The sequence below is a fragment of the Enhydra lutris genome, unplaced genomic scaffold, assembly GCF_002288905.1.
Source record: "Enhydra lutris kenyoni isolate GAN:26980312 unplaced genomic scaffold, ASM228890v2 scaffoldscaffold2, whole genome shotgun sequence".
NCBI classification, from domain to species: domain Eukaryota; kingdom Metazoa; phylum Chordata; class Mammalia; order Carnivora; family Mustelidae; genus Enhydra; species Enhydra lutris.
This window is the reverse complement of record NW_019154086.1, coordinates 32,045,688-32,071,739: the sequence shown is the minus strand read 5'-3', so window position 1 is coordinate 32,071,739 and position 26,052 is coordinate 32,045,688. Positions and strand designations below refer to the sequence as shown.

The 26,052-nt window shown below is 37.6% G+C and overlaps 1 protein-coding gene across 2 annotated transcripts in view; it reads right to left on the bottom strand.

Annotated features, from left to right (window-relative positions):
• LOC111150388 (ventricular zone expressed PH domain containing 1) overlaps window positions 1-26,052 on the bottom strand; it is a 233,042-nt gene that overhangs the window by 91,992 nt on the left and 114,998 nt on the right. For both annotated transcript variants that reach the window (XM_022507816.1, XM_022507820.1), the window contains exons 7-8: window positions 11,843-12,052; window positions 10,615-11,012 (exon numbers count right to left, since the gene is read on the bottom strand). In XM_022507816.1, coding sequence (XP_022363524.1) covers window positions 10,615-11,012; window positions 11,843-12,052 — 608 coding nt within the window. The remainder of the gene's footprint in view (window positions 1-10,614; window positions 11,013-11,842; window positions 12,053-26,052) is intronic.

Here is a 26,052-nt window from a genome sequence, read left to right as displayed (position 1 = left end):
TACACACTCTAATCAAAAGACACAGAGTGATAGAGTGGATAAAGAAATAAGACCCAGATGGCTAGTGATGATGAACATTTTTTCATGTGTCTGATAGCCATTTGTATGTCTTCATTGGAGAAGTGTCTGTTCATATCTTCTGCCCATTTTTTGATATGATTATCTGTTTTGTGTGTGTTGAGTTTGAGAAGTTCTTTATAGATCCTGGATATCAACCTTTTCTCTGTACTGTCATTTGCAAATATTTTCTCCCATTCCGTGGGTTGCCTCTTTGTTTTGTTGACTGTTTCCTTTGCTGTGCAGAAGCTTTTGATCTTGATGAAGTCCCAAAAGTTCATTTTCACTTTTGTTTCCTTTGCCTTTGGAGACATATCTTGAAAGAAGTTGCTGTGGCTGATATCGAAGAGGTTACTGCCTGTGTTCTCCTCTAGGATTCTAATGGATTCCTGTCTCACATTGAGGTCTTTTATCCATTTCGAGTTTATCTTTGTGTATGGCGTAAGAGAATGGTCGAGTTTCATTCTTCTACATATAGCTGTCCAATTTTCCCAGCACCATTTATTAAAGAGACTGTCTTTTTTCCACTGTATATTTTTTCCTGCTTTGTTGAAGATTATTTGACCACAGAGTTGAGGGTCCATATCTGGGCTCTCTACTCTGTTCCACTGGTCTATGTGTCTGTTTCTATGCCAGTACCATGCTGTCTTGGTGATCACAGCTTTGTAGTAAAGCTTGAAATCAGGTAATGTGATGCCGCCAGTTTTATTTTTGTTTTTCAACATTTTCTTAGCAATTCGGAGTCTCTCCTGATTCCACACAAATTTTAGGATTATTTGCTCCAGCTCTTTGAAAAATATCGGTGGAATTTTGATCGGAATGGCATTAAAAGTATAGATTGCTCTAGGCAGTATAGACATTTTAACAATGTTTATTCTTCCGATCCAAGAGCATGGAATGGTCTTCCATCTTTTTGTGTCTTCTTCAATTTCTTTCATGAGTGTTCTGTAGTTCCTTGAGTACAGATCCTTTACCTCTTTGGTTAGGTTTATTCCCAGGTATCTTATGGTTCTTGGTGCTATAGTAAAATGAATCGATTCTCTAATTTCCCTTTCTGTATTTTCATTGTTAGTGTATAAGAAAGCCACTGATTTCTGTACATTGACTTTGTATCCTGCCACGTTGCTGAATTGTTGTATGAGTTCTAGTAGTTTGGGGGTGGAGTCTTTTGGGTTTTCCATATAAAGAATCATGTCATCTGCGAAGAGAGAGAGTTTGACTTCTTCATTGCCAATTTGGATACCTTTTATTTCTCTTTGTTGTCTGATTGCTGTTGCTAGGAATTCTAATACTATGTTGAACAAGAGTGGTGAGAGTGGGCATCCTTGTCGTGTTCCTGATCTCAATGGGAAGGCTGTGAGCTTTTTCCCATTGAGGGTAATATTTGCTGTGAGTCTTTCATAGATAGATTTTATGAAGTTCAGGATATATCTATCCCTATACTTAGAAGCGTTTTAATCAGGAATGGATGCTGGATATTCAAATTAAAACCACATTGAGATACGACCTTACACCAGTTAGAATGGCCAAAATTAGCAAGGCAGGAAACAACGTGTGTTGGAGAGGATGTGGAGAAAGGGGAACCCTCTTACACTGTTGGTGGGAATGCAAGTTGGTGCAGCCACTTTGGAGAACAGTGTGGAGATTCCTCAAGAAATTAAAAATAGAGCTTCCCCATGACCTTGCAATTGCACTACTGGGCATTTACCCCAAAGATACAGATGTAGTGAAAAGAAGGGCCATCTGTACCCCAATGTTTATAGCAGCAATGGCCACGGTCGCCAAACTGTGGAAAGAACCCAGATGCCCTTCAACGGACGAATGGATAAGGAAGATGTGGTCCATATACACTATGGAGTATTATGCCTCCATCAGAAAGGATGAATACCCAACTTTTGTAGCAACATGGACGGGACTAGAAGAGATTATGCTGAGTGAAATAAGTCAAGCAGAAAGAGTCAATTATCATATGGTTTCACTTATTTGTGGAGCATAACAAATAACATGGAGGACATAGGGAGATGGAGAAGAGAAGGGAGTTGAGGGAAATTGGAAGGGGAGGTGAACCATGAGAGACTATGGACTCTGAAAAATCTGAGGGTTTTGAAGGGGCAGGGGGTGGGAGGTTGGGGGAGCCAGGGGGTGGGTATTAAGGAGGGCACATATTGCATGGAGCACTGGGTGTCATGCAAAAACAATGAATTCTGTTACACTGAAAAGAAATAAAAAAATAAAATAAAATAAAATAAAAGTTCCTTCAAAAAAAAAAAAGAAAAGAAATAAGACCCATCTATAGAGAGTTACTTCACACCTAAAGACACATACAGATTGAAAGTGGAGGGATAAAGAAATGTTTATATGCAAATGGAAGTGACAAGAAAGCCAGAGTAGCAATACTTATATCAAAACAAAAACAAAAAAACCCCCTAGACTTTAAAACAAAAACTGTAACAAAAAACAAAGAAGTACACTATATATTCATAGGGAACATTCCAATAAGAAGATATAATAATTATAAATATTTATGTACCCAACATGGGAGCACCCAAATACAAAAAAGCAGCTAATAACAAATGTAAAATATGTCATCGATAGTAATACAATAATAGTAGGGGACTTTAACACTCCATGTACATCAATGGACAGGTCATCCAACAGAAAATCAACAAGAAAACAGTGACTTTGAATGACATGTTGGACCAGAGGGATCTAAGATATATTCAGAACATTCCATCCTAAAGCAGCAGAATAGACATACTTTTCAAGGCACAGGAAACATTCTCCACAATAGATCACATATTAGGCCACAAAACAAGTCTCAACAAATTCAAAAAGACTGAAATCATTCCACACATCTTTTCTGACCACAACACTGTGAAACTAGAAATCAATGACAAGAAAAATCTGGAAAGAACACAAATACATGGAGGTTAAATAACATGCTCCTAAACAATGAATGGGTGAACAAAGAATTCAACAAGAAAATTAAAAAATATATATGGAGACAAAAGAAAATGAAAACACAACCATCCAAAATCTCTAGGATGCCACAAAAGTGGTTCCAAGAGGGAAGTTTATAGCAATAAAGGCCTACCTCAAGAAGCAAGAAAAATCTCAAATGAACAACCTAATCTTATACCTTAAAGGAGCTAGGAAAAAGAAGAACAAATAAAACCCCAAACCAGTAGAAGGAAGGAAATGATGAATATTAAAGCAGAAATAAATGATATAGAAACTAAAAAAATAATAAAACAGATCAATGAAACCAGGAGCTGGTTCTTTGAAAAGATCAACAGAATTGATAAACTTTTAGCCAGACTCATCAGAGAGAGAGAAAGAGCCGACTCCAATAAACAAAATCACAAATGAAAGAGGAAAATAACAACCAATACCTCTGAAATACAAATAACTGAAGAGAATATCATGAAAAACTATATGCCAAAAAACTAGGCCACCTAGAATAAATGGATAAATTCCTAGAAATGTACAGCCTACCAAAACTAAAGCAGGAAGAAATAGAACATTTGAACAGACTGATTACCAGCAAGGAGATTGAATCAGTAATAAAAAAACAAAAATAAAAACAAAAAAAATCTCCCAACAAACAAAAGCCTAGAACCAGACCACTTCATAGGTAAAGTTTACCAAACATTTAAAGAAGAGTTAATATCTATTCTTCTGAAACTATTCTAAGAAATATAAGAAGGAGGAAAATTTCTAAATTCATTCCAGGAGTTCCTTATCACCCTGATTCCAAAATCAGATAAAGACACCACCAAAAAAGAGAACTTCAGGCAAACATCACTCATGAACATAGATGCAAAAATTCTCAACAACATACTAGCAAACTGAAATCAACAATCCATTTTAAAAAAATTATTCACCATGATCAAGTAGTATTTATTTCTGCTATGCAAGGGTGACTCAATATTTATAAATCAATCAGTATGATATACCACATTAATAAGAGGCTGGATAAAAACCATACGATCACTTCAGTAGATGTAGAAAAACATTTGACAAAGTACAATATCCATTTATGGTAAAAGCCCTCAACAAAGTAAGTTTAGAGTGAACATACCTCGAAATAATAAAGGCTACCTATGAAAAACCTGGAGCCAACATCATATCCAATGGGAAAAACTGAGAGCTTTCTCCCTAAGATCAGGAATAATATAAGGATGTCTACTCTCACCATTTTTATTCAACATACTACTGGAAGTCCTAGAGACCAGACAACAAAAAGAAATAAAAGTCACCCAAATTGGTAAGAAAGAAGTAAATAATTCACCATTTTGCAGTTGATATAATATTACATATCAAAAACCCAAAATATTCCACCAAAAACCCACTAGAACTGATAAATAAATTCAGTAAAGTTGTAGGATACAAAATCAATGTGCAGAAATCTGTTGCATTTCTATACACCAGTAATGCAGCAACAGAGAGAGAAATTAAGAAAACAACCCCATTTATAATTGCACCAAAAATAATAAGATACCTAGGATAAACCTAACCAAAGAGGTGAAAGACCTATAGGTCTTTCATAAAACGTTGATGAAAGAAATCAAAGATGACACCAAGAAATGGAAAGGCATTCCATGCTCATGGATTAGGAAAACAAATATGTTAAAAGGTCTATACTACCCAAAATAATCTATACATTTAATGCAATCCCTATCAAAATACCAACAACATTTTTCACAGAACTAGAAGAAACAATGCTAAACTTGGTGTGGAACCACAAAAGACCTTGAATAGGCAAAGCAATTCTGAAAAAGGAAAGCAAAGCTGAGGTATCACAATTCCAGATTTCAAGCCCTATTACAAAGCTGTAATCATCATGAACAGTATGGTAGTGGCATAAAAATAGACACATAGATCAATAGAGCTGAATAGAAAACCGAGAAATAAACCCACAATTACATGGTCAATTAATCTTTGGCAAAGTAGGAAAGAATATCCAATGGGAAAAAGACAGTCTCTTCAACAAATGGTGTTGGGAAAACTGGACAGCTCCGTGGAAAACAATGAAATGGGACCACTTTCTTACACCATACACAAAAATACACTCAAAATGGATTAAAGACCTAAATGTGGGGCCTGAAGCCATAAAAATCCTAGAACACAGGAACTAATGTTTCAGACATCAGCTGTAGCAACATTTCTCTAGATATGTCTCCTGAGGCAAGGGAAACAAAACCAAAAATTAACTATTGGGACTACATCAAAATAAAAATCTTCTGCACAGCCAAGGAAACAATCAACAAAAGTAAAAGACACCTTACTGAATGGAAGAAGATATTTACAAATGACATATCTGATAAAAGGCTAGAATAAAAATATATAAATATATAACTCAACATACCAAAAACAAATAATCCAAATTAAAAATGGACAGAAAGGGGGCACCTGGGTGGCTCAGTGGGTTAAAGCCTCTGCCTTCGGCTCAGGTCATGATCCCAGGGTCCTGGGATCGAGCCCTGCATCAGGCTCTCTGCTCAGCAGGGAGCCTGCTTCCTTCTCTCTCTCTGCCTGCCTCTCTGCCTACTTGTGATCTCTGCCTGTCAAATAAATAAATAAAAATTTTAAAAAAGTTTAAAAAAAATGGACAGAAGACATGAAGACATGTTTCCAAAGAAGACATCCAGATGGCCAATAGACACATGAAAAGATGCTCAATATCCCTCATTATCAGGGAAATGTGAATCAAAACTACATGAGATATTACCTCAGATCATGTTCGAATGGCTAAAATAAAAAACCCAGGAAACAAATGTTGGCAAGGAGATGGAGAAAAAGGAAACCTCTTGCATTGTTGGTGGGAATGCAAACTGGTGCAGCCACTGTGGAAAAGAGTATGGAGGTTCCTCCAAATGTTAAAGACAGAGGCACCTGGGTGGCTCGGTGGGTTAAGCCTCTGCCTTCGGCTCAGGTCATGATCTCAGGGTCCTGGGATTAAGCCCGAATCGGGCTCTCTGCTCAGCAGGGAGCCTGCTTCCTCTTCTCTCTCTGCCTGCCTCTCTGCCTACCTATGATCTCTCTCTCTGTCAAATAAAAAAAAAAATGTTAAAGACAGAACTACCCTATGACTGAGCAGTGGTGCTACTGTGCATTACCCCAAAATACAAAAATATTGATTAAAAGTGATAAATGCATCCCTATGACTATAGGAGTGTTATTTACAATGGCCAAATTATGGAAGCAGCTCAAGTGTTCATTAGTCAATGAATGAATAGAGAAGTGGTATATATATATACAGCGGAATACTATTTAGCCACAAAAAGAATGAAATCTTGCCATGTGCCATGACATGGATGGAGCTGCAGTGTATATTGCTAAGCAGATTAAGTCAGTCAGAGAAAGACAAATTCCATACAATTTCACTCATATGTGGAATTTAAGAAACAAAACACACGTGCAAAGGAACGAGAGAGAGAGAGAGAGAAAGAAACCAAGAAACAGACTCTTAACTATGGAGAACAGACTGATGGTTACCAGGGAGGTGGGTGGGGGGATGGGTGAAATAGGTGATGGGGATTTTGGAGTATAATTGTGATGAGTACGGGGTGATATATGTAAGTGCTGAATCATTATGTTGCATACCTGAAACTAATATAACGCTGTATGTTAACTATATTGGAATTAAAATAGAAAAAAAAGTAAAAAAAAATCTCAAGGATAAATGATCCTAATCCCGTGACTAAACCACTCTATTTTAAAAAAGAAAGACCCTTCCTCCAGAACCACTCCATGAATGAATGTTACATCACCCTCCAGATTAGACCAACCAAGGAGAGAGAGGTAAGGACTGGGTTGCCTTTGCCTCCTTGGTCGTACCAGCATGCGGTTGGACTTGACTACATGCAAAATTTCAATTAAAAAATTTATTTGTGGGGGCACCTGGGTGGCTCAGTGGGTTAAGCCTCTGCCTTCAGCTCAGGTCATGATCTCAGGGTCCTGGGATCGAGCCCCGCATCAGGCTCTCTGCTCAGCTGTGAGCCTGCTTCCTCCTCTCTCTGCCTGCCTCTCTGCCTACTTGTGATCTCTCTCTCTGTCAAATAAATAAATAAAATCTTTAAAAAAATTTATTTGTGATTAATTATGAAACAGCACCTGCTTCTTGATATTTATAATGAACTTTTATTTTTGTATATTCTCATATCTGTTCAAGTTGAAAAATCACCTCCTGTCAGTCTATTAGAGAAAGGACGACATTACTAGCTTTAAAATTAGCTTTCTGCAAGTCAGACTTGCCGATATGCTCTACAGATGGGATGTATTTTCACCCAATCAGGGAATACTTCAAAGCGTACCAAAGCCGCATTGATGGGTTCTTGTAAGCTTTTATATCATCCTTTATAGAACACCGGTGATGGGCCTGATTTTCAAGGATTTATTTCAATATCATGTGTTTTTGGATTTTTTTTTTTTTAGCCTCAAATCATTTTTGTTCACATAAAGGAATTCTAGTGATTCGGATATTTAAAATGCCCTTTAGCTGATGAACTAAATTCCTTCAGTCTTGCATGTAAATATAATCAGGCAGTGATGTCAGACAATTACTCTAACTATGAATACCTGACTTTCCAGGGTTGGCTAACCTGCACCCACATCAGAGGCCTAGAGGGCCCAGGAGAGAATTACTGACTTGGGAATAACAGGCGCTTTCATAGCCGAAATGACACTGCTGACCTAACTTCAGGAAGACTGGGGGTTTGACAATTTTTCCAGACACGATGATAGATTTGTGCTGCTGTATTTATACTCCATTGCCTGCCCCCTTAACAGCATGCAATACCAGGATGGTTGACTGAGGATAAGAATGGCATTTGTGACCTTGATTCACCTCATACTGAATTCTGCCGGACTCTGACTAGTGAGGTTCCTGTTCTTTCAACACAGTTTATTACTATAGTATTAGGTTGAACCCTACGAGAGTGATATTTTTATAGGCCAAAGTAAGGGAGTCAGATGTCAGTATCGGTTTTTTTTCATACGATTCAAAACGATACCAAAAGAACTTCTTTAAAGTGTTTTTTATCATTTTTCTTATGGTATAGACATTATGACATCAGTCTAAAATTATTCTTACTACATTGTTGTTGTTGTTTCCTGATGGCTATTTGTCTTTTTAACTCTAAATGTTGTGGAAGTGGTTTTTATGTTTTTTCCCTTTGTTTCTTGATTACTTTGCATAATTCAGCAAGAAAGGCCAAATGTGCCTTTTTTACACCAACAACACATAACACAGTTTCTAAGCCTAAATCTTTCTTCAATAAATTTTTAAGGATAGAAATGTGATATTGTTGAGCTGAGAGCTTATGACAGCAAGCAAAACTGTGTCAGCCAGATGACTGCTGGCATTCTCCTGAATGGTTTACGTAATCTTGGGAATAATAACAATACGTTCCCTGCAGTCAGCATGAGTCCTTTCTCGGAGGATGTATTTATAGTGAGTCATATAAATCTTTAATCCCTCACACATATCTCTGTGCAAGGAATTTTCCAGGAACTTCCAGGAAATTACAAAAATGTGAACAAATTCCAAAATGTCAACTTAAAAAAAATGTATACTCAAAAAAAAAAAAAAAAAAATATATATATATATATATAGGCCATTCCCAGTAGGGAACATCAAAAGAAAATACCTGTTGATTTTCGTTTGTTTTTAGTAAAGATGATGGATTCAGTTAATATTTTGGAATAAAAATCCAAGTCACTCTCAAATCCCCCAAATAATTCAAGGCAATAAGAAATAGCATGTATTTTTGACAACTAGATGCTTGAAGTAACTGCAGGGCTTTCAGACATTTTCACAAGATTAAAACTCACCACACAGCACAGCTTCAATGCTTTAAGCTAAACTTAAAAAACAAAACCATTCTAGCAGATGGAAATATGTCTAACTTTACATTTGCTACAGACTTCCTCTCTTTAGCTGGGCAATTCACTTAACCTCTTTTACATTATATTCTCCAACCTGTGCTTTAAATACATAGAGTATTAGTGAAATGCAAAATTGTAAAGAGTTTGTGTTGAGTTTTATTGATTTTAGTTATTCCTAAGTCTTCCTATACTTAACTATCCAACACTAATATTGAATATGAGCAATCTCACCTTTATTGTCACCATTAAAAAAAGAATTGTAAGAATCGTAAGCAATAAATCAATGTAAACACCTCTGAAAATGTCAGATTCTGCAGATATGCAGAAAATATTTGTCATTACCAAATGCTTGAATCCTCCTTTCCCTTTGTTAGCATGAGAATACATTCTTTCCTCTGATTTGGAGTGGGAGAAGGGATAGTAAGTAGTGTATGGAAAATAGAACCCTCCTAGTACCATCCCCAAAGGGGATGACAGTGCGTGGGTGAATGTGAATTGGATTCACTATCCTTCCACGGTGTTTCTTTCTAGGAGACACACTGTCTAGCTTTTCCTATGTGGGGGTAGCCTGTGAAAAGCTGTCAGGTCCAACAAGAAGGCTAGGACCTTCATCTAAATCTCAAGGGAATAACATGGCTGCTAACTGAGAAAGACTGTGAGAAAACTCTAATTAGCTGACAGTGTCTTCAAAACATCCAAATCTGTTCAACCCACTACCAGAAAGATGAGCTTGCCCTGGGCACTCTTCCATTTTAGTATCTGTGCCTCAAACCTATCATCTCTTCCAGGAACAGGGCACAAAAACTTAAGAAGTATGAGAAAATTTAGTAGTCAAAACAAATAATATTTTTAAAAAAATGAAAATGAATGCAAAAAGTTCATGATGAAACAAGAGATCAAAATTATAAATGGAAACATGATCAATATTACCTCTTGATCCTTTTGCCTCTGCTCCAGTATGGCTTGGCAAGACATACTGATCCTGTCTTTGCTTAAAATGTTACTGAGGTTTTTTGGCACCTCCTTAAATTGTGCACCCGAGGGAAGTCCCGTTTCCTGACATCTTTTTCTTTGTTCTCTGTTTTCTGACTAGCTCACACTCTCGCTGGTTCCTGACAGATATCATCTCCTGACTATGATTTTTCTCCAAGAGGCCAGGGATTGTGTCTCTTTGGGTCACAGCCAAATCCCACACAAAGCTGAATTTTTAGCACAGTACCTGGCACACAGTAGCTGCTTCATACATGCTGCTGAATGATTGGGAGAAAAAGCTCTTGGAGTTCCTTGCTGTGTCTGGCTTCCTTGCATGCTTACGTGGTTGGGAAGATGTCTCTGACTGGACCCCTACCCCAGAGCCTATTTTAGTGAACACGGACCCTTCCAGGAGTTTCCTAAACACTAGGGACAGAGAACCAGAAACAATATATTTTGAGGTTTGAAAAAAATTGGAGTCGGTGAACTTAAGTGCACCTAATAGATTCAAATAGAAATAAAAAAGATGATTGACCTTATTGGGGGGGAAAGCAATTAAAATATTGTGAGGGTGTTTTCAAACTATCTGTTTTGCAAAAAAAACCCAGGGTATGGTAATTTTTATGATTTAAGACTTTCTCCCCTCCCCAATGGGTGTCTGAAATTTCTCACATTTAGGGTGTTCAGAGCACATACCTTCAATGGTACACTGATCGGGGACTGGAATCTTCTTTCCGATTTCCACAGCATATGCTTTTACTTTACTGAAGTTTTCCTTTAAGTGCAAGTAGAGCTTATCTTGGTATTCTACAGGACTTGCAATTGTTTCTGGAGTTTCTCCCTGACAGTTTTCTTTAACTGTTTCTGGCAAATTCTCTGATTCTGTATGCATAATACTTGGGTGTGAAACTGAAGAATTTTCCAGCTGTGATCTGTCAGAGTTTGCCTTAAAGGGCAACTTATCATTTCCTTGGCGAAGTGGGTCTGTTTCTGAAAGAAAGAAGCTGGTTGGCTTATTTTCTCTCTCTACAACTTCCTCATCATCTGAACTCTCGTTCTTCATTAGTGCAGTGTGCAAAGCCAAACTCTTTGACCTGCAATACAAACAAAAAGCCAAAACAGGTAAAGAAGCTGAGCTAGAACTCACTGAGAAGAAAAGAAAGGATAATAACAGTTGGGAAAAATGACTTCCTCTAGAGTGTGAAACAGAATTGATGCTATTAACAGATTTGATAAAAACATAGATCAGCAACAAGTTACATAGTAAGCCAAATCCTTGAAGATACAGGCCACCTCCAAAAACAGACATTTAAAAAGTCTATTTCATGGCAAAACTAACTGGAAAATAGTAGACTTACATACTTATATTCTTTTCCCCCTACTTTTGCTTCTGCTTTTTCATCAGAAAACAAGAGAGGCTTTTGACAGTCATTCTCAAAATAGCACATCTATAGGGGTGCCTGGGTGGCTCAGTCGCTTAAGTGTCTGTCGTCGGTTCAGGTCATGATCCCAGGGTGTTGGGATCGATCCCCACATCATACTCCCTGCTCAGTGTTAAGCCTGCTTCTCCTTTTCCCTTTGCCTGCTTCTCTGCCTGTTTGTGCTCTCTCTTGTTCTCTGATAAATAAATAAATAAATAAAATCTTTAAAAGATATATATAGCACATCTATATTTAAAGTATTTTTTAAAAATAAGCCATAGATTTGTTTTCCATCTGTATTCTCCTTTTAATAATAATAAAAAATAAAGTAAGCTTCTTTGGATAATGGAAGCATGGTGAACACCATTTCATTCATGAAAAGATGGGACTTCGGGTGCTATAGGTGAGAGATATTTAAAAACCACCCCATAACAGTGTGATAACATAATTTCTAGCAAACATGAAGTGCATACTTTAAAAAACCAGCCAAGCAAAGCTTATACCTGTTAAATCTAATGTCCTTTCTTTCTTCCTTAGAAAATTGGCCCAAACTGTATCTTCTGATAGAGCTGGGAGTATTGTTCTCAGCATTTATTTTGTCTTCAAAAGCCTGTATTTTAACTTGCAGCTTTTCATGGTCTTCATTTTCAGCCAAAGTGAGTTTGATTTTTTCCAGCTTCTCAGGGATTTCAACCTCAGTGCTTGGTTTTTTCCTAAAGGAATAAAAACCATTGCATTAAATGATGGTCACATATACCCTCAAGACAGTATTACTCTCTATTTAACTACTTCTTATTCAAAATGGAAAAATTTACCAGAGGAATTTTTGATTAGTCATTTAGCAAATGTTTATTGAGTAACTACAATGGACATAGGATTTTTTTTTTTAAGATTTTTTTAATTAATCTCTACACCCAACATGGGGCTTGAACTCATAACCCCAAGATAAAAAGCCACATGCTCTACACACTGACCTTGTTGTCCCCATTTTTTTTTTTAAAGAAAATTATATTTGTTCCAGTTTCTGTCATATACATTGTTTCTGTGGTAGGAAATGTGCTCATAATAGTCACCATCTCTGCCAGCCCATCACTGGGGTCTCTCATGTACCTTTTTCTAGCCCATCTCTTCTTTATGGATGCCTGCTATTCCTCTATAAATACGCCTGAACCGATTATAGATTTATTCTATAAAAGACCATTCAATCAATGGGTGTATGATTTAAATCTTTGGGGAACATTTCTTTGGAGCTGCTGAGGTCATCCTACTTATTGTGATGGCCTACCACCATTATGGGGCCATTTGCAAGTCCTTGCATTATACAACCATCATGAACTGACAGATGTGTGGCCTGCTAGTGGGAGTGGTGTAGGTGGGAGACTTTTTTTATGCAACCACACAGATCCTCTTCAGCTTCTGATTAGCCGTAACATTACAGATCACTCTAGGTATGATCTGAACCCTTTGCTCAATCTTGCCTGCACTGATACTCACACTCTAGGGCTCTTTGTTGCAGCCAATAGCGAATTGATCTGTGTGCTAAACTTCCTTCTCTTTAAAAAAAAATTTTTTTTTATTTGAGTATAGTTGAAACACCATATTCAGGTGAATAATGGACATAGGTCTTTGAAATTGTTTCTATAGCTACTTCTGCTAGAAGTGTATAAACATTGGTGTGTGTGTGCCAACTTCAAGTTAGAAGGAGTTTTTTAAGAATTCAGAGAATAAAAAGCAGTTTGTATGGTTATCTACCCTATTTTTATCCAGTTCTACAAAAGCATGGCTTTCACATGAAATTAATGCCAGATAATTTTTAGAAAAATTTTAAGGGGTGATTTGTTTGTGATGAAATTGATAGAACATTTCAAATGGACTGTATAAACTCATGGTGTTGTTAATTTTATGGCAATCAGTGTGATTCTTTTATATTATGAAATAAGAAAAACCTTTCTATTGGGCCTCAATCCCAGGACCCTAGGATCATGACCTGAGCTAAAGGCAGATGCTTAACTGACTGAGCTACCCAGGCATTCCAATTTTTTATTAAACAATCACTATCAATATAATATGAGATTATTATTCTTTCTTTTTAAATATAAGGGTTAATAATCCCTAGAAATCCATTCATCAAGGTGGCTTAATAATTCTGTTGGTTTGTCTGTGTGTATTTACCTGGATGGCCCGCTTTACTATTTTTTCCTAGAGGTTAATGAAAATGGCCTCAAACATACAAAACAATCCTGGCTTTTTCAAATATATGGCTATTTCCCCCTAAGGACCAAGGTAAACCTGGCATAGTACATAGGTGAGAGTGAGAAAATACAATTCTGGTTTTTCTAATGGCACTGCTTTTTTAGGGAAAATCAACATGAAAGTGCTGGTAACAGTTTTTTCCAAATACACTTCACCCATTCTGGGGCCATGTGTGTGGTGGGCACTGGAAAATGTTGGTTGGCAGCTTTCCTGGCTGGCCCAGAGAGGAGTACTGGTTTTATGGGAGGGTTCATAGTTTTGGGGCCTTCAGTTTTTAAAATTCCCATTAGTCCAGCCCAGGAACAGATGTAATTGGTGCCACTGGGAAAGCAAGTAGATCATCACTTAAGTAACCAGGATATTGTTTATTGTCTAATAAAATATTGCTGAGAAAACTTAAATACATATTTATATAATTTTTATAGGCTTCCTATAGTTTTACATACGTAATGCAAAATTTATTATCTATATCATGCTTCATTGAAATATACATGAGTAGATTTTAAGAATCAGTACATGGGAATAAAGGCTAATCATGAGCATGTTTTCCTTTATGATATATATGATACTGGCTGCCCACAACAGATGGGAGCTTTTGACATCTTCCAGCCAGATGATTCTAAAAGTTGAACTTTTACTCCTGTTATAAATGAAACAAAGATAGTACTATCACTGGGTGTTATTTTACAAACCATGATGATTATTAAGGTTATTTTTAAAAGATCCAATGGGACTTCTGGGGAAGATGATGGAGTAGGAAGATCCTAAGCTCACCTGTCCCAAGGATACAGCTAGATAACACCCACATCAATGTAAATAACCCCAAAAATGACCTTAAGATTGGCAGAACAGAATCTTGACAGCTAAATGTAGAGAAAAGTCCACACTAAAGAGGGTAGGAAGGGTAGAGACATGGTGGAGGCTAAATGGACCCATGGGACTGTCCAAGGAGGAAGGGAAACCATGGGCATGAAGAGGAGGAACAGACCCTCACAACAAGCACCCCGAGCTGGGAAACCCACACAAGTAAGATGAATCCCCATAACATTTGGTTTTGGAAACCACAGGGGCCTAATTCTGTGAGTTCTTATGATAGGGGTTTAAAATCAGCAGGCTACACTCTGGGAGAGCCAGAGGGCAAGAGGAAACCAATTCCCTGCCCTTAAAGAGACAGCACAACAGGGGTGCCTGGGTGGCTCAGTGGGTTAAAGCCTCTGCCTTCGGCTCAGGTCATGATCCCAGGGGCCTGGATCAAGCCCCGAATTGGGCTCTCTGCTCGGCAGGGAGCCTGCTTCCTCCTATCTCTCTGCCTGCCTCTCTGCTTATTTGTGATCTCTGTCAAATAAATAAATAAAATCTTAAAAAAAAAAAAAGAGAGAGACAGCACAACAAACAGCTCTGTAGAGATACAGCCTAGAAGTGGCAATTCGAAAAACATTTGGGGGTACCTGGGAAGATTTATTTACTAATTTCAGAGAATGTGCTGGAGGAGCGGACATCTTTAAGAGACTTCTCCAGGGACAAAGGAACTGACAAACACAATTTCCCTCTCGGGCTCCCCAGCTTACACACATGAACACATGTGGGAACCAGCGCAGCACAACCACGCTCACCTAATTTGCTGGCAGCATGTCCCACCCCTGTGTTCTCCTGTAGACATGACCCCTTTAGTCCTGCTGCAGTTTTCTAAAGCAATTCAAGGTCCATTCCCACAACACTCCTGCATGAAGCATGTTAACACTGTAAGTTCCACCCCCACATTCTCCTGCAAAACCACCCCCAATGGGTTGGGGGCAGGCATCTGGTCTGAATGCAGGCACTAACTACCAATAAACCTTTTCAAGGGACAACATAGGAAAGCACATTGTTAATCAGTTCTACCGCATCTCTGGCAAATTCCTGGTCTGACTCATCTCAAGAACAAGGCAGACCCAAACTAACCCAATAACAACACAGGTACCAAACACTGTCCACAATAGGCAAATAGAGATGGGGCTGAAAGCAAAAGTGGCTTAGCCAAAGCAGTGGGGCACATTCAACACACATAGGAGACACCCATGAAGTAACATTCTGGTGAAGAAGTCACATTGCACTGCAGGGCACTACAGGACCTCTTCTTCATAAGGCCACTACTTTCAAGATCAGGAAATGCAGATGACTTTCCTAACACATAGAAAGAGCACAAACAGGAGCACCTGAGTGGCTCAGTCAGTTAAGTGTCCAACTCTTGGTTTTGGCTTAGGTCAAGATCTCACAGGGTCATGGGATTAAGCCCTATGTTGGGGGTCCATGCTCAGCTGGAGTCTGCTTGAAAGATTCTCTCACTCTGCCCCTTGCCCCATCAAATAAAGAAATCTTGAAAAAAAAAATTTAAAAAAGGAGCACAAAGAGTTAGACAAAAGGAGGAGACAGGGGAATATGTTCCCAATGAAGACCAGGACAAAGTCACAGGAAGAGAGCTAAATGAAATAGAGGTGAGTAATATGCCTGTTGGAGAGCTGAAAGTAATGCTCATAAAGAAAGAAAAGAATAGATGACCTCAGTGAAACCCTTAACAAAGAGATAGAAAACATAAGAAAGATCTAATCAGAGATGAAGAACTCAATAACTGAAAGTAAAAATACACTACAGAGAATAAATAGTAGACTAGAAGAAGCAGAAGAACAGATCAGCAACCCAGAATACAGAGTAATAGAAAGCAATCAAGCTGAAGAGGAGAGAGAAGAAATAATAATAATAATAATAATAAGAAGAAGAAGAAGAAGAAGAAGACTTAAAGAACTCTGCAACACCATCAAGCATAATTACATTTAAATATAGGGATACCAGAAGGAGAAAAGAGAGAAAAGGGGGGAGAAATTTTATTTGAGGAAATAATAGCTGAAATTTTCCCAGTCTGGGGAAGGAAACAGAAATCTGGAACAAATAGGCACAGAGAACTCCCAACAAAATCAACCCAAGGAGTTCCACACAAAGACACTTAGTAACTTAAGTGGCAAAAAGTAGTGATAAAGAGAGAATTTTCAAAACAGCAAGGGGAAAGAAAACGTTACATACGAGGGAGTCTCTATAAGGTTATCAGCTGATTTTTCAGCAGAAACTTGGAAGACTAGAAGAGAGTGGCATAATATATTTAAAGTGTTGAAAGAAAAAACCCTCTAACTAAGAATACTCTATCCACCAAAGCTATTGTTCAGAATAGAAGAAGGAGATATAAACTCATGACACAAACAGGGTTGCTGGGAGGTGGGGGGTAGAGATAGGGTGGCTGGGTTATGGACAGTGGGGAGGGTATGTGCTATGGTGAGTGCTATGAAATGTGCAAGCCTGATGATTCACAGACTTATACCCCTGGGGCAAATAATACATTATATGTTAATTTAAAGAAAAAAGAAAAAAAAAACTGCTGGAAAAAAAAAGGGGGGGGGGAGGTAAAGAGTTTTTACAAAAGTAAAAGGAATTCATGACCACTAAATCAGTCTGACAAGAAATGTTAAAGGGGACTCTTTGAGTGGAAAGAAAAGACATAAGTAGGTGTAAGAAAAGTAGGAAGCACAAAAGCAGTAAAATTCATCTTATCTATAAAAATCAGTCAAAGCAAAATAAAAGGATATAAAATTTGTCACTGTATACCTAAAATGTGGGGATAAAGAAGTAAAAACTGGTTCAGATTTACAGGGTCATCAATTTAATATAGACCATTATATGCATAAGATATTATATACAGACCTAATGGTACCCACAAATCAAAAACCAGTAATAGATATGCAATAACAACAAAAAAGGCAAGGAATCCAAGTGTATTACTAAAGAAAATCAGCAAGCCATGAGAGAGAAGAGCAAGAGAAGAAAGGAACAGAGAAAAACTGCAAAAACAACCAAAAAACAAACAACAAAATGGTAACAAATACATTCCTATCAATATTTACTTTGAATATAAATGGACTAAGCACCCCAATCAAAAGACATAGAGTGATAGAGTGGATAAAGCAACAAGACCCATCCAAATGTTGCCTACAAGACTTATTTCACACCTAAAGACACATCTACAGATTGAATATGAAGGGATGGAAAATCAGTCATCATGCAAATAGAAGTTGAAAGAAAGCCGGAGTAGCAATACTTACATAAAATAGACTTTAAAACAAAGACTGTAACAAGAGACAAAGAAACACACTATATAATCATAAAGGGAACAATACAAGAAGAAGATATAACAGTTGTAAATAACAGCTGTAAATATGCACCCAATGTGGGCGCACCCAAATACAAAAAAGCAGCTAATAACAAATATAAATATGTCACTGATAATAATACAATCATTATTGGGGATGCCTGGGTGGCTCAGTGGGTTAAGCCTCTGCCTTCGGCTCAGATCATGATCTCAGTGTCCTGGGATCCAGCCCCGCATCAGGCTTTCTGCTCAGCAAGGCGCCTGTTTCCCCTCTCTCTCTCTGCCTGCTTCTCTGCCTACTTGTGATCTCTCTGTTTGTGTCAAATAAATAAATAAAATATTTTAAAAATACAATCATTATTGTAGTATGTATGTATGTATGTATGTATGTGATTTTAAAACTCCATGCACATCAATGAACAGGTCATCCAAAAGAAAATCCACAAGAAAGCAGTGACTTTGAATGACACATTGGATCAGAGGGATCTAACAGATATATTCAGAACATTCCATCCTAGAGCAGCAGAATGCACATTCTTTTCAAGGGCACAGGGAACATTCTCCAGAATAATTCACATATTAGGCCACAAAAGAAGCCTCAACAAATTAAAAAGGACTGAAGTCATTCCACGCATCTTTTCTGACCACAACACTGTGAAACTAGAAATCAACAATAAGAAAAATCTGGAAAGAACACAAATACATGGAGGTTAAATAACGTGCTCCTAACAATGAATGGGTCAACCCAGAATTCAACAAGGAAATAAAATATATATATATATATATACACAGAAGAAAATGAAAACACAACAGTCCAAAACCCTTAAGATGCAAGAAAAGTGGTTCCATAGCAATAAAGACCTACCTCAAGAAGCAAGGAAAATCTCAAATGAACAACCTGATCTTACACCTAAAGGAGCTAGAAAAAGAAGGACAAAAAAACCCAAAGCCAGTAAAAGGAAGGAAATGATAAAGATTAGAGCAGAAACAAATGAAATATAAACTAAAACAAAACAAAACAAAAAGGAGTGGAACAGATCAATCAAACCAGGCCCCAGTTCTTTAAAAAGAAAAACAAAATAAATAAACCTTTAACCAGAGTCATAAAGAGAGAGAGAGAGATCAAACAAACTCTAACATTCAGAAATAAAGAGGAGAAATAACAACTGACAGCACAGAAATACAAAGGATTATAAGAGTATATTATGAAAACTTTATGTCAACAAATAGGACAACCTAGGGGGGGGAAAAAAAGAATAAATTCCTAGTAACATAAAGCCTTCTAAAACTGACCCAGAGAGAAACAGAAAATGTGAAGAGACCAAATATTAGTAATGAAATTGAATCAGTAATCAAAGAACTCTCAACAAATAAGAGTCCAGAGTGCAGAGAGCTTCAAAGGTAATTCTACCAAACATTTAAATAAGAGTTAATACTTATTCTTCTCAAAATATTTTTTAAAAAAAAAGCAGAAGAGGAAGGAAAGTTTCCAAATTCATTCTATGAGGCTAGCATTATCCTGATACCAAAACCAGATAAATACACTACAAAAAAAAAAAAAAAAAAAAAGGTCAATATCTCAGATGAATATAAATGCAAAAATCCTCACCAGAATACTAGGAAACTGAATCCAACAATACATTAATAAAATCATGCATCACAATCAAGTGGGATTTATTCATGGGATGCAAGAGTAGTTTGATATTCATAAATCAATGTGATACACACATAATCAAGAGAAAGAATAAAAACTATATGATCATTTAAATAGATGCAGAAAAGACATTTGACAAAGTATAACATCTATTCATCATTAAAACCTCCCACAAAGTAGGTTTAGAGGGAACATACCTCAACATAATAAAGGTCATATATGAAAAAACAGCAAACATCACACTCCATGGTAAAACACTGAGAACTTTTCCCCTAACATCAGGAATAAGACAAGGATAGTCAACTCTCATCACTTTTATTCAATATAATATTGGAAGTTCCAGCCACAGCAATCAGACAAGAAAAAGAAATAAAAGACATCCAAATTGATAAGGAAGAAGTAAAGCATTCACTATTTGTGGATGACATGATACTATATATTAAAAAGTCTAACAATGCCACCAAAAAAAAAAAAAATACCCCTATAACAAACCCTACTAGAACTGATAAATAAATTCAATAAAGTCGAAGGATACAAAATCAATATACAGGAATCAGTTGTATTTCTATACAACAATAACAAAGTAGAAGAAATAGAATTTTTAAAAAAATCCTATTTACAATTGCACCAAAACAATAAAATATGTAGGAATAAACTTAATCAAGAAGGTGAAAGACCTGTACTCTGAAAACTATGAAGCACTGATGAAGGAAATTGAAGATGACAAAAATAAATGGAAAGATATCTCATATTTATGGATTGGAAGAATAAATATTGTTAAAATATCCATACTTCCCAAAACAAGCTACAGATTTAATGCCATCCCTATCAAATATCAATAGCATTTTTCTCAGAACTAGAACAAATAATCCTGAAAGTGGTATGGAACCACAAAAGACTTGGAGCAACTGAAGTAATCTTGAAAAAAAACCAAACTGGAGGTATCACAATCCTAGTTTTCAAGATATACAACAAATCTATAGTAATCAAAACAGTATGGTACTGACACAAAAATAGACACATAGATCAAAGGAACAGAATAGAGCCCAAAAGGAAACCCACAATTATATGGTCCATTAATCTTTGACAAAGGAGACAAGAAGATGCAATAGGAAAGTCTCTTGAACAAACTGGATAGCCACATGCAAAAGAATGAAACTGGACCAATTTCTCACATCATGCACAATAAACTCAAAATAGATTAAAGACTTAAAATGAGACCTAGAATCATAGAAGCCCTAGAAGAGAACACAGGTAGGATTTTCTCTGCCATCTGACATAGCAACATTTTTCTAGATGGGTCCCCTGAGACAAGGGAAACAAAAACAAACATAAACTATTGGGACTACATAAAAATAAAAAGCTTCTGTACAGTCAAGGAAACAATCAATAAAGCTAAAAGGCAACCTGCTGAATGGGAGAAGATATTTGCAAATGACATATCCAGTAAAGGGTTAGTATCCAAAATATATAAAGAACTTATACAACTCAACACCAAACAAATAATCCAATTAAAAAATGGGCAGAAGACACGAACAGACATTTCTCCAAAGAAGATATCCAGATGGTCAACAGACACATGAAAAGAAGCTCAACATCTCTCATTATCAGGGAAATGCAAATCAAAACCACAATGAGCTATCACTTAACACCTATCAGTATGGCTAAATTCAATACCCCAAAACAACAAGTGTTGGTAAAAATGTAGAGGAAGAGGAATTCTTTTGTACTGTTGTAGGAAAGCAAACTGGTACAGCCACTATGGAAAACATAAATTTTTTGGGGTTTGGAGGTTTCTCAAAAAGTTAAAAACAGAAATGCCATGTGATCTAGTAATTCTACTACTGGGTATTTACCCAAAGGTAAGAAAACATGGATTCAAAGATACATGCCCCCCTATGTTTGTTACAGCATTATTTATAATAAACATATTATAGAAGCAGCCCAAGTATCCATCCATAGAAGAGTGATAGAGAAGTGATGTGTATATATTTATAATAGAATATTACTCACTTCAAGTTTTTGAACTTTATTTCAGAAATTTCCAAAACTTAATGATTTTTTAAGGTATAAAGTACACTCAATATGCATACATTAGATATTGAGCATTATGCAAATTTTAAAATCTAAAAACATACGACTTACTAGAGGAAGAATTTCTCACGAACTCACAATTTTTTTTTCTTTCTACATAAAGCTCTGGGTTGTAACAACAGTTAACAGCATTTTCTTCCAAAAAAACTTTGAATTTCATGTGATTATATTAAATGTTCCTGGATAATTTTATTGGATCAGTTTCTGGCTTTAAAAAATATATATATATATATATGTGTGTGTATATATATATATACACACACATATATATATATATATTTTTTTACTTAGATCTTCATTTGATTTTGTGTACTTTTTTATATCAATTTCCCTATCTATATAATAGGGAAAACAACTGTATTTAACTCATAATGTTGTTGCAAAGATGAAATAACAGAATGAAGCAGTTTTCCTAACAGATAACACACTGCTCAAAAGACGTTGGATTTTATTAGTATGACTGTTATTATTAACTGATATTATTATTATTATTATTATTATTATTCCTTTGGAAACTTCATCAGCCTTGTCTGTCTTATGTTAATATGTAGAGAACACATCAGTGGTCTGGACACAGGCAGACTAATATTCCATATCCTGGAGGGAATTAATGTCCCCTGGAGAGCGCCATGGCAACAGACTTTAGGAGAGGACAGTCAGCTCCCTTTCTCTGCCCCTGTCTCTAGTTACCAGGTGTTGGCTATGAAGCCAGCTGTCAGACCTCTTATAGTTGGGGGCATGCCTTCTTTCATTCTCAGATTGCCTTGTAACATCCCTTGGAGGGGACTTTGGGCATGAGAGAGGTTATGGGTTATCCCTATACGTTTACTCACCCCAAGAGGGGCAAGTCAGGTAGGTATTTTTAGGGTAGGGTTGCCTGGTAAAATACAGGATACCCAATAAAATTTGAATTTCAGATCAACAACCTAATTTTTTTGGTGTGAGTATACCCCTAGTGGGATATACTAAAAGTGTATAATACTATACTAAAATGATTATACCAAAAAATTATTTGTTCTTTATCTGAAGTTCAACTGGGTGTCCTGTACTTGTATTTGTTAAATCTGTCTGGGGTAAATCCCTGCTGCTTGGTGGGCAGGGACCTGTACTGATCATCTTTGTTTCCTTGGATCTGGCACAAGGCTTGACAAACATAGGTACCTGAAGTGTTTGTTGATTAAATGAACACAGATCACCTTGGTTTCCTAAGCCAGCCTATCCTCTGGGTCCCCCAAACCTCCTGAGTTCTACTAGATGCCCATGAGGCACTGGCCACTTCTCCTGGCTTATAAGGGGTAGAGGGTGGGGTGGTATCATTTGGTAAATATCAAATGTAGAGAAGCAGAGAGCAAGAGTAGGAGTAAAATGAGGGATTTGCAAAAGGCCAAATAGGAAGAGTGAAGAAATGACAATAAAATATCTGGGCCAGAGAAGTGATCACTATATATGAGGTTGATGAGCATTACTGAGAAGTAGAATTCTTGCCACAAAGACTTTCTTTTATACACAATATTCCTTGTTTTCATGATTTGGAGCTTCGTTAACTTAGAAGTCAGGGGTCGGGGTGGTCATGAAGAGTCACCAAGGCAGCCAGAGCCACAAGATGGACCAAAGAGAACTTTTTGTCATTGGTCATCGAACCACCTGGGTCTTGTTACAGAATTTTGCTGGCAGGGAGTTAGGACACGTTTTGGTTCCAATAGGCTGGAAGGTCAGGAAACAGTAGACAGAAGTTTGAGTTTATAGTAAACATTCATGCTCCTTCACTTCTCCTAGATTTTAAATTTGGTCTAAAAAGACAGGAGAGAATTTGTTCAGGACCAAAACCTTTTCTGGAGATAAACTCTTTTTTCCTTGGAGAGCAAGGAAATGCTTCACAAATGCAAAAGCGTGGATGGAGCCATGGGTCCTGAGTGTGTTTACTTGTTGGGGGTGGAGGTAGGGGCCAGTGGGTTGGGCTCATGCAAGGGGTTGTTATTTCTCTTCCATTTGTCACTTTTAACTCCAGAGGCAATTTTACAGAAATCTTTGTCAGAGTTCTATAATCCCCTAAATATTAACTTGGCTTTAACTCAAAACGCCACATTTAAGAGGCTCAGATGATTTCCAGTCTGAACAGTTTCTGGTCTTTTTGCCAAAGTAAAGTTTTTAAAAGTACCTCTAGGGATGCTCAGGGGGAGGCCAAATTACCTCCCTCTGGTGTGAGCATGACTCCCCTTGGAAACAAATTATCCCTTGGGCAGCTAGCTCACTGCTCTCACTAAGCCTAAAGATGAGACTATGAAGCTGGCAGGGGTGCAGAGACTGGCAGCCTCTCCTCCTGGCTCCTTAGGTCAAAGAAAAATAATGTTAGTTAAAGTTTGATGATCTTGGCTTATGATCCCATGTCCAGAATATGTACTCCTGCAAAGTTCAGTTTGTTAGAAGAGAAGTAGGAGAACATGATAGATCAAATCCACAATGGAGTCCTAAATTCTTAGGATGTTGTGTTCCTTCCTCTTCAGCAATTTCTTGGCTCATCAGTCATCATAAGAATGACAGAGGATCCCCCAGCTCCACAGCGCTCTTCTGTTTTGGGACTGTAAGAAGTAAACGGTGCTGGAACAGCCACACTCCAATACTACGGGAAAGGACAATGATAAGTCTGGGTCTTGGTACTCTAGTCTGCTTCTGACCTGCTTCATGGGTAAGACCAGAGACCAGTAGATGTCCGGTTATATGGGGACCAGTCATATAACAGTTGTACTCCACTGGCACAACTTTGCCTCAAATGAAACAACATTATGGTTTATTTCATTCACACAAGATATTTTTAAAGGGTTCTCAAAAAGAGATGGTTGTGGGGAAATGAACTGAACATAGTCTTACAGGGAAGGTTTGTGACTCCAATCTCCTGTTTATTTTTGATGTGGTAAATCCCTTTATAAATCTAAGTCTCATTTTTGTCCTATAAAAATGGGGTTAATGATAGAGTACCATCAGATTGTTGAAAGCATTATATGATGGATTTGACAGCGTAGCGCACACAGAATGGGCATGAAAAAGTCAAATGGCAAAACCCTGGGTGGCTGCTAGGCTGTGTGGACATGTGACACCAAAAGAAGGCGGCTTGTCTAGGTGACACCAAACCTGGAAGATGAGCTTCTCTTGCTCACAGCTGGGGGGACCATACAATGCTCTTACTCCCACAACATCTTAAAGAGTACGGACAAAAGGATAGTGAACCTTGCTACTGGGGTGCAGAAATAGTTGGTTAAAAACAACAACAACAACAACTCTGTACAGTAAGCATAAATTCTGAGCAATTGTAGACAGAGAATTCCTTGCAGTTAGAAGAAAAATTGAAAGCCCTGATATGAGGAAGTGACTGTTCTAACACAGATGCTCAGCCAATTGCTTACTTTTCGTTCAGCCCACAGGAGAGAGAATGGAATATGGAAAAAGGATGAGCAAAAAGTGCAGAGCCCCTGCCCTCAAAGTGGGCTCACAGGGCCAGCAGTGTCAGTATCACCTTGCAAGTTGTGGAGAGGCAGAAATTCAAGAGCCACCCCAGACCCACTGAATCAGAATGTGCATTTTAACACAATCCCCGGATACCCCACTGGCGCATTAAAGTTTGAGAAGCAAATGGCCCAGACAGTGAAAGAACAGAATCTGAATGAGACCAGGATCCAGACATTCCCCTTGAAAATGCTGAGAAGGGTTTCACTAATTCTGCAGCGAGGTGAGACTTAACCCATGCATTACTTGGAGTTTGTGTGTGGTAAACTGTATGTGGTTCCCACCTCATAGCTTTGTCTTCCTCAAGCCGCTGGAGGTCTTTATCGATTCTAAGGTAAATGTACCTTGTCAGTTTGGCCCTTGTGGGAGGTTCAGATGTGCCCTAAGTCTTTAGGCGGGATTCCCAGGACTAGAGTGGAAAGGCCAGCCTTAACAGAAGGCTGCTGGGTCCTAACACATTGTCATCTGGATGTGACACAAGTTACAAAAGCACTTTGTCAACTATAAAGGAACATAAAGATGTGAAGTAGTAATGTCATTACAACACTTTGAATCAGAGTAAGAACTGTAAAAACAACATGCTCCTCTTTTTCTAGGCTAACATTACTGTCTTGGGGATGTAAGTGGGTAACGGGGTTAAAGTGAGGGCGTCCACCATGAAAACGGAATCATGGGGCCTGCAGAGGAAAGAAGTGGAGACACTGTCACTTGCCAGCTTTTTACACTGGAAGAACAGGAAAATGACTAAGTATTCCTTTTTTATACACCCTCTCAGAGGTTCCACCACAAATATGATCTCTTATCCCATTTTTAATTGGTTGAAATGAATAGCTACCTAGAAATGGGGCGATACAGTCAGTCAAACACACCACTGACTGAGCGGGGGACAGAACACTACACAAAATGCTGTGATTCAAACACTGTCTACCTAGAATTCAGCATTTGCCTATAGCCAAGTCTAGCCAACAGCCTTCATCCTAATACAAAGTCCACCTTTTGCCTCATGGTAAAACTGAATACCATTAAGAACTATTTTT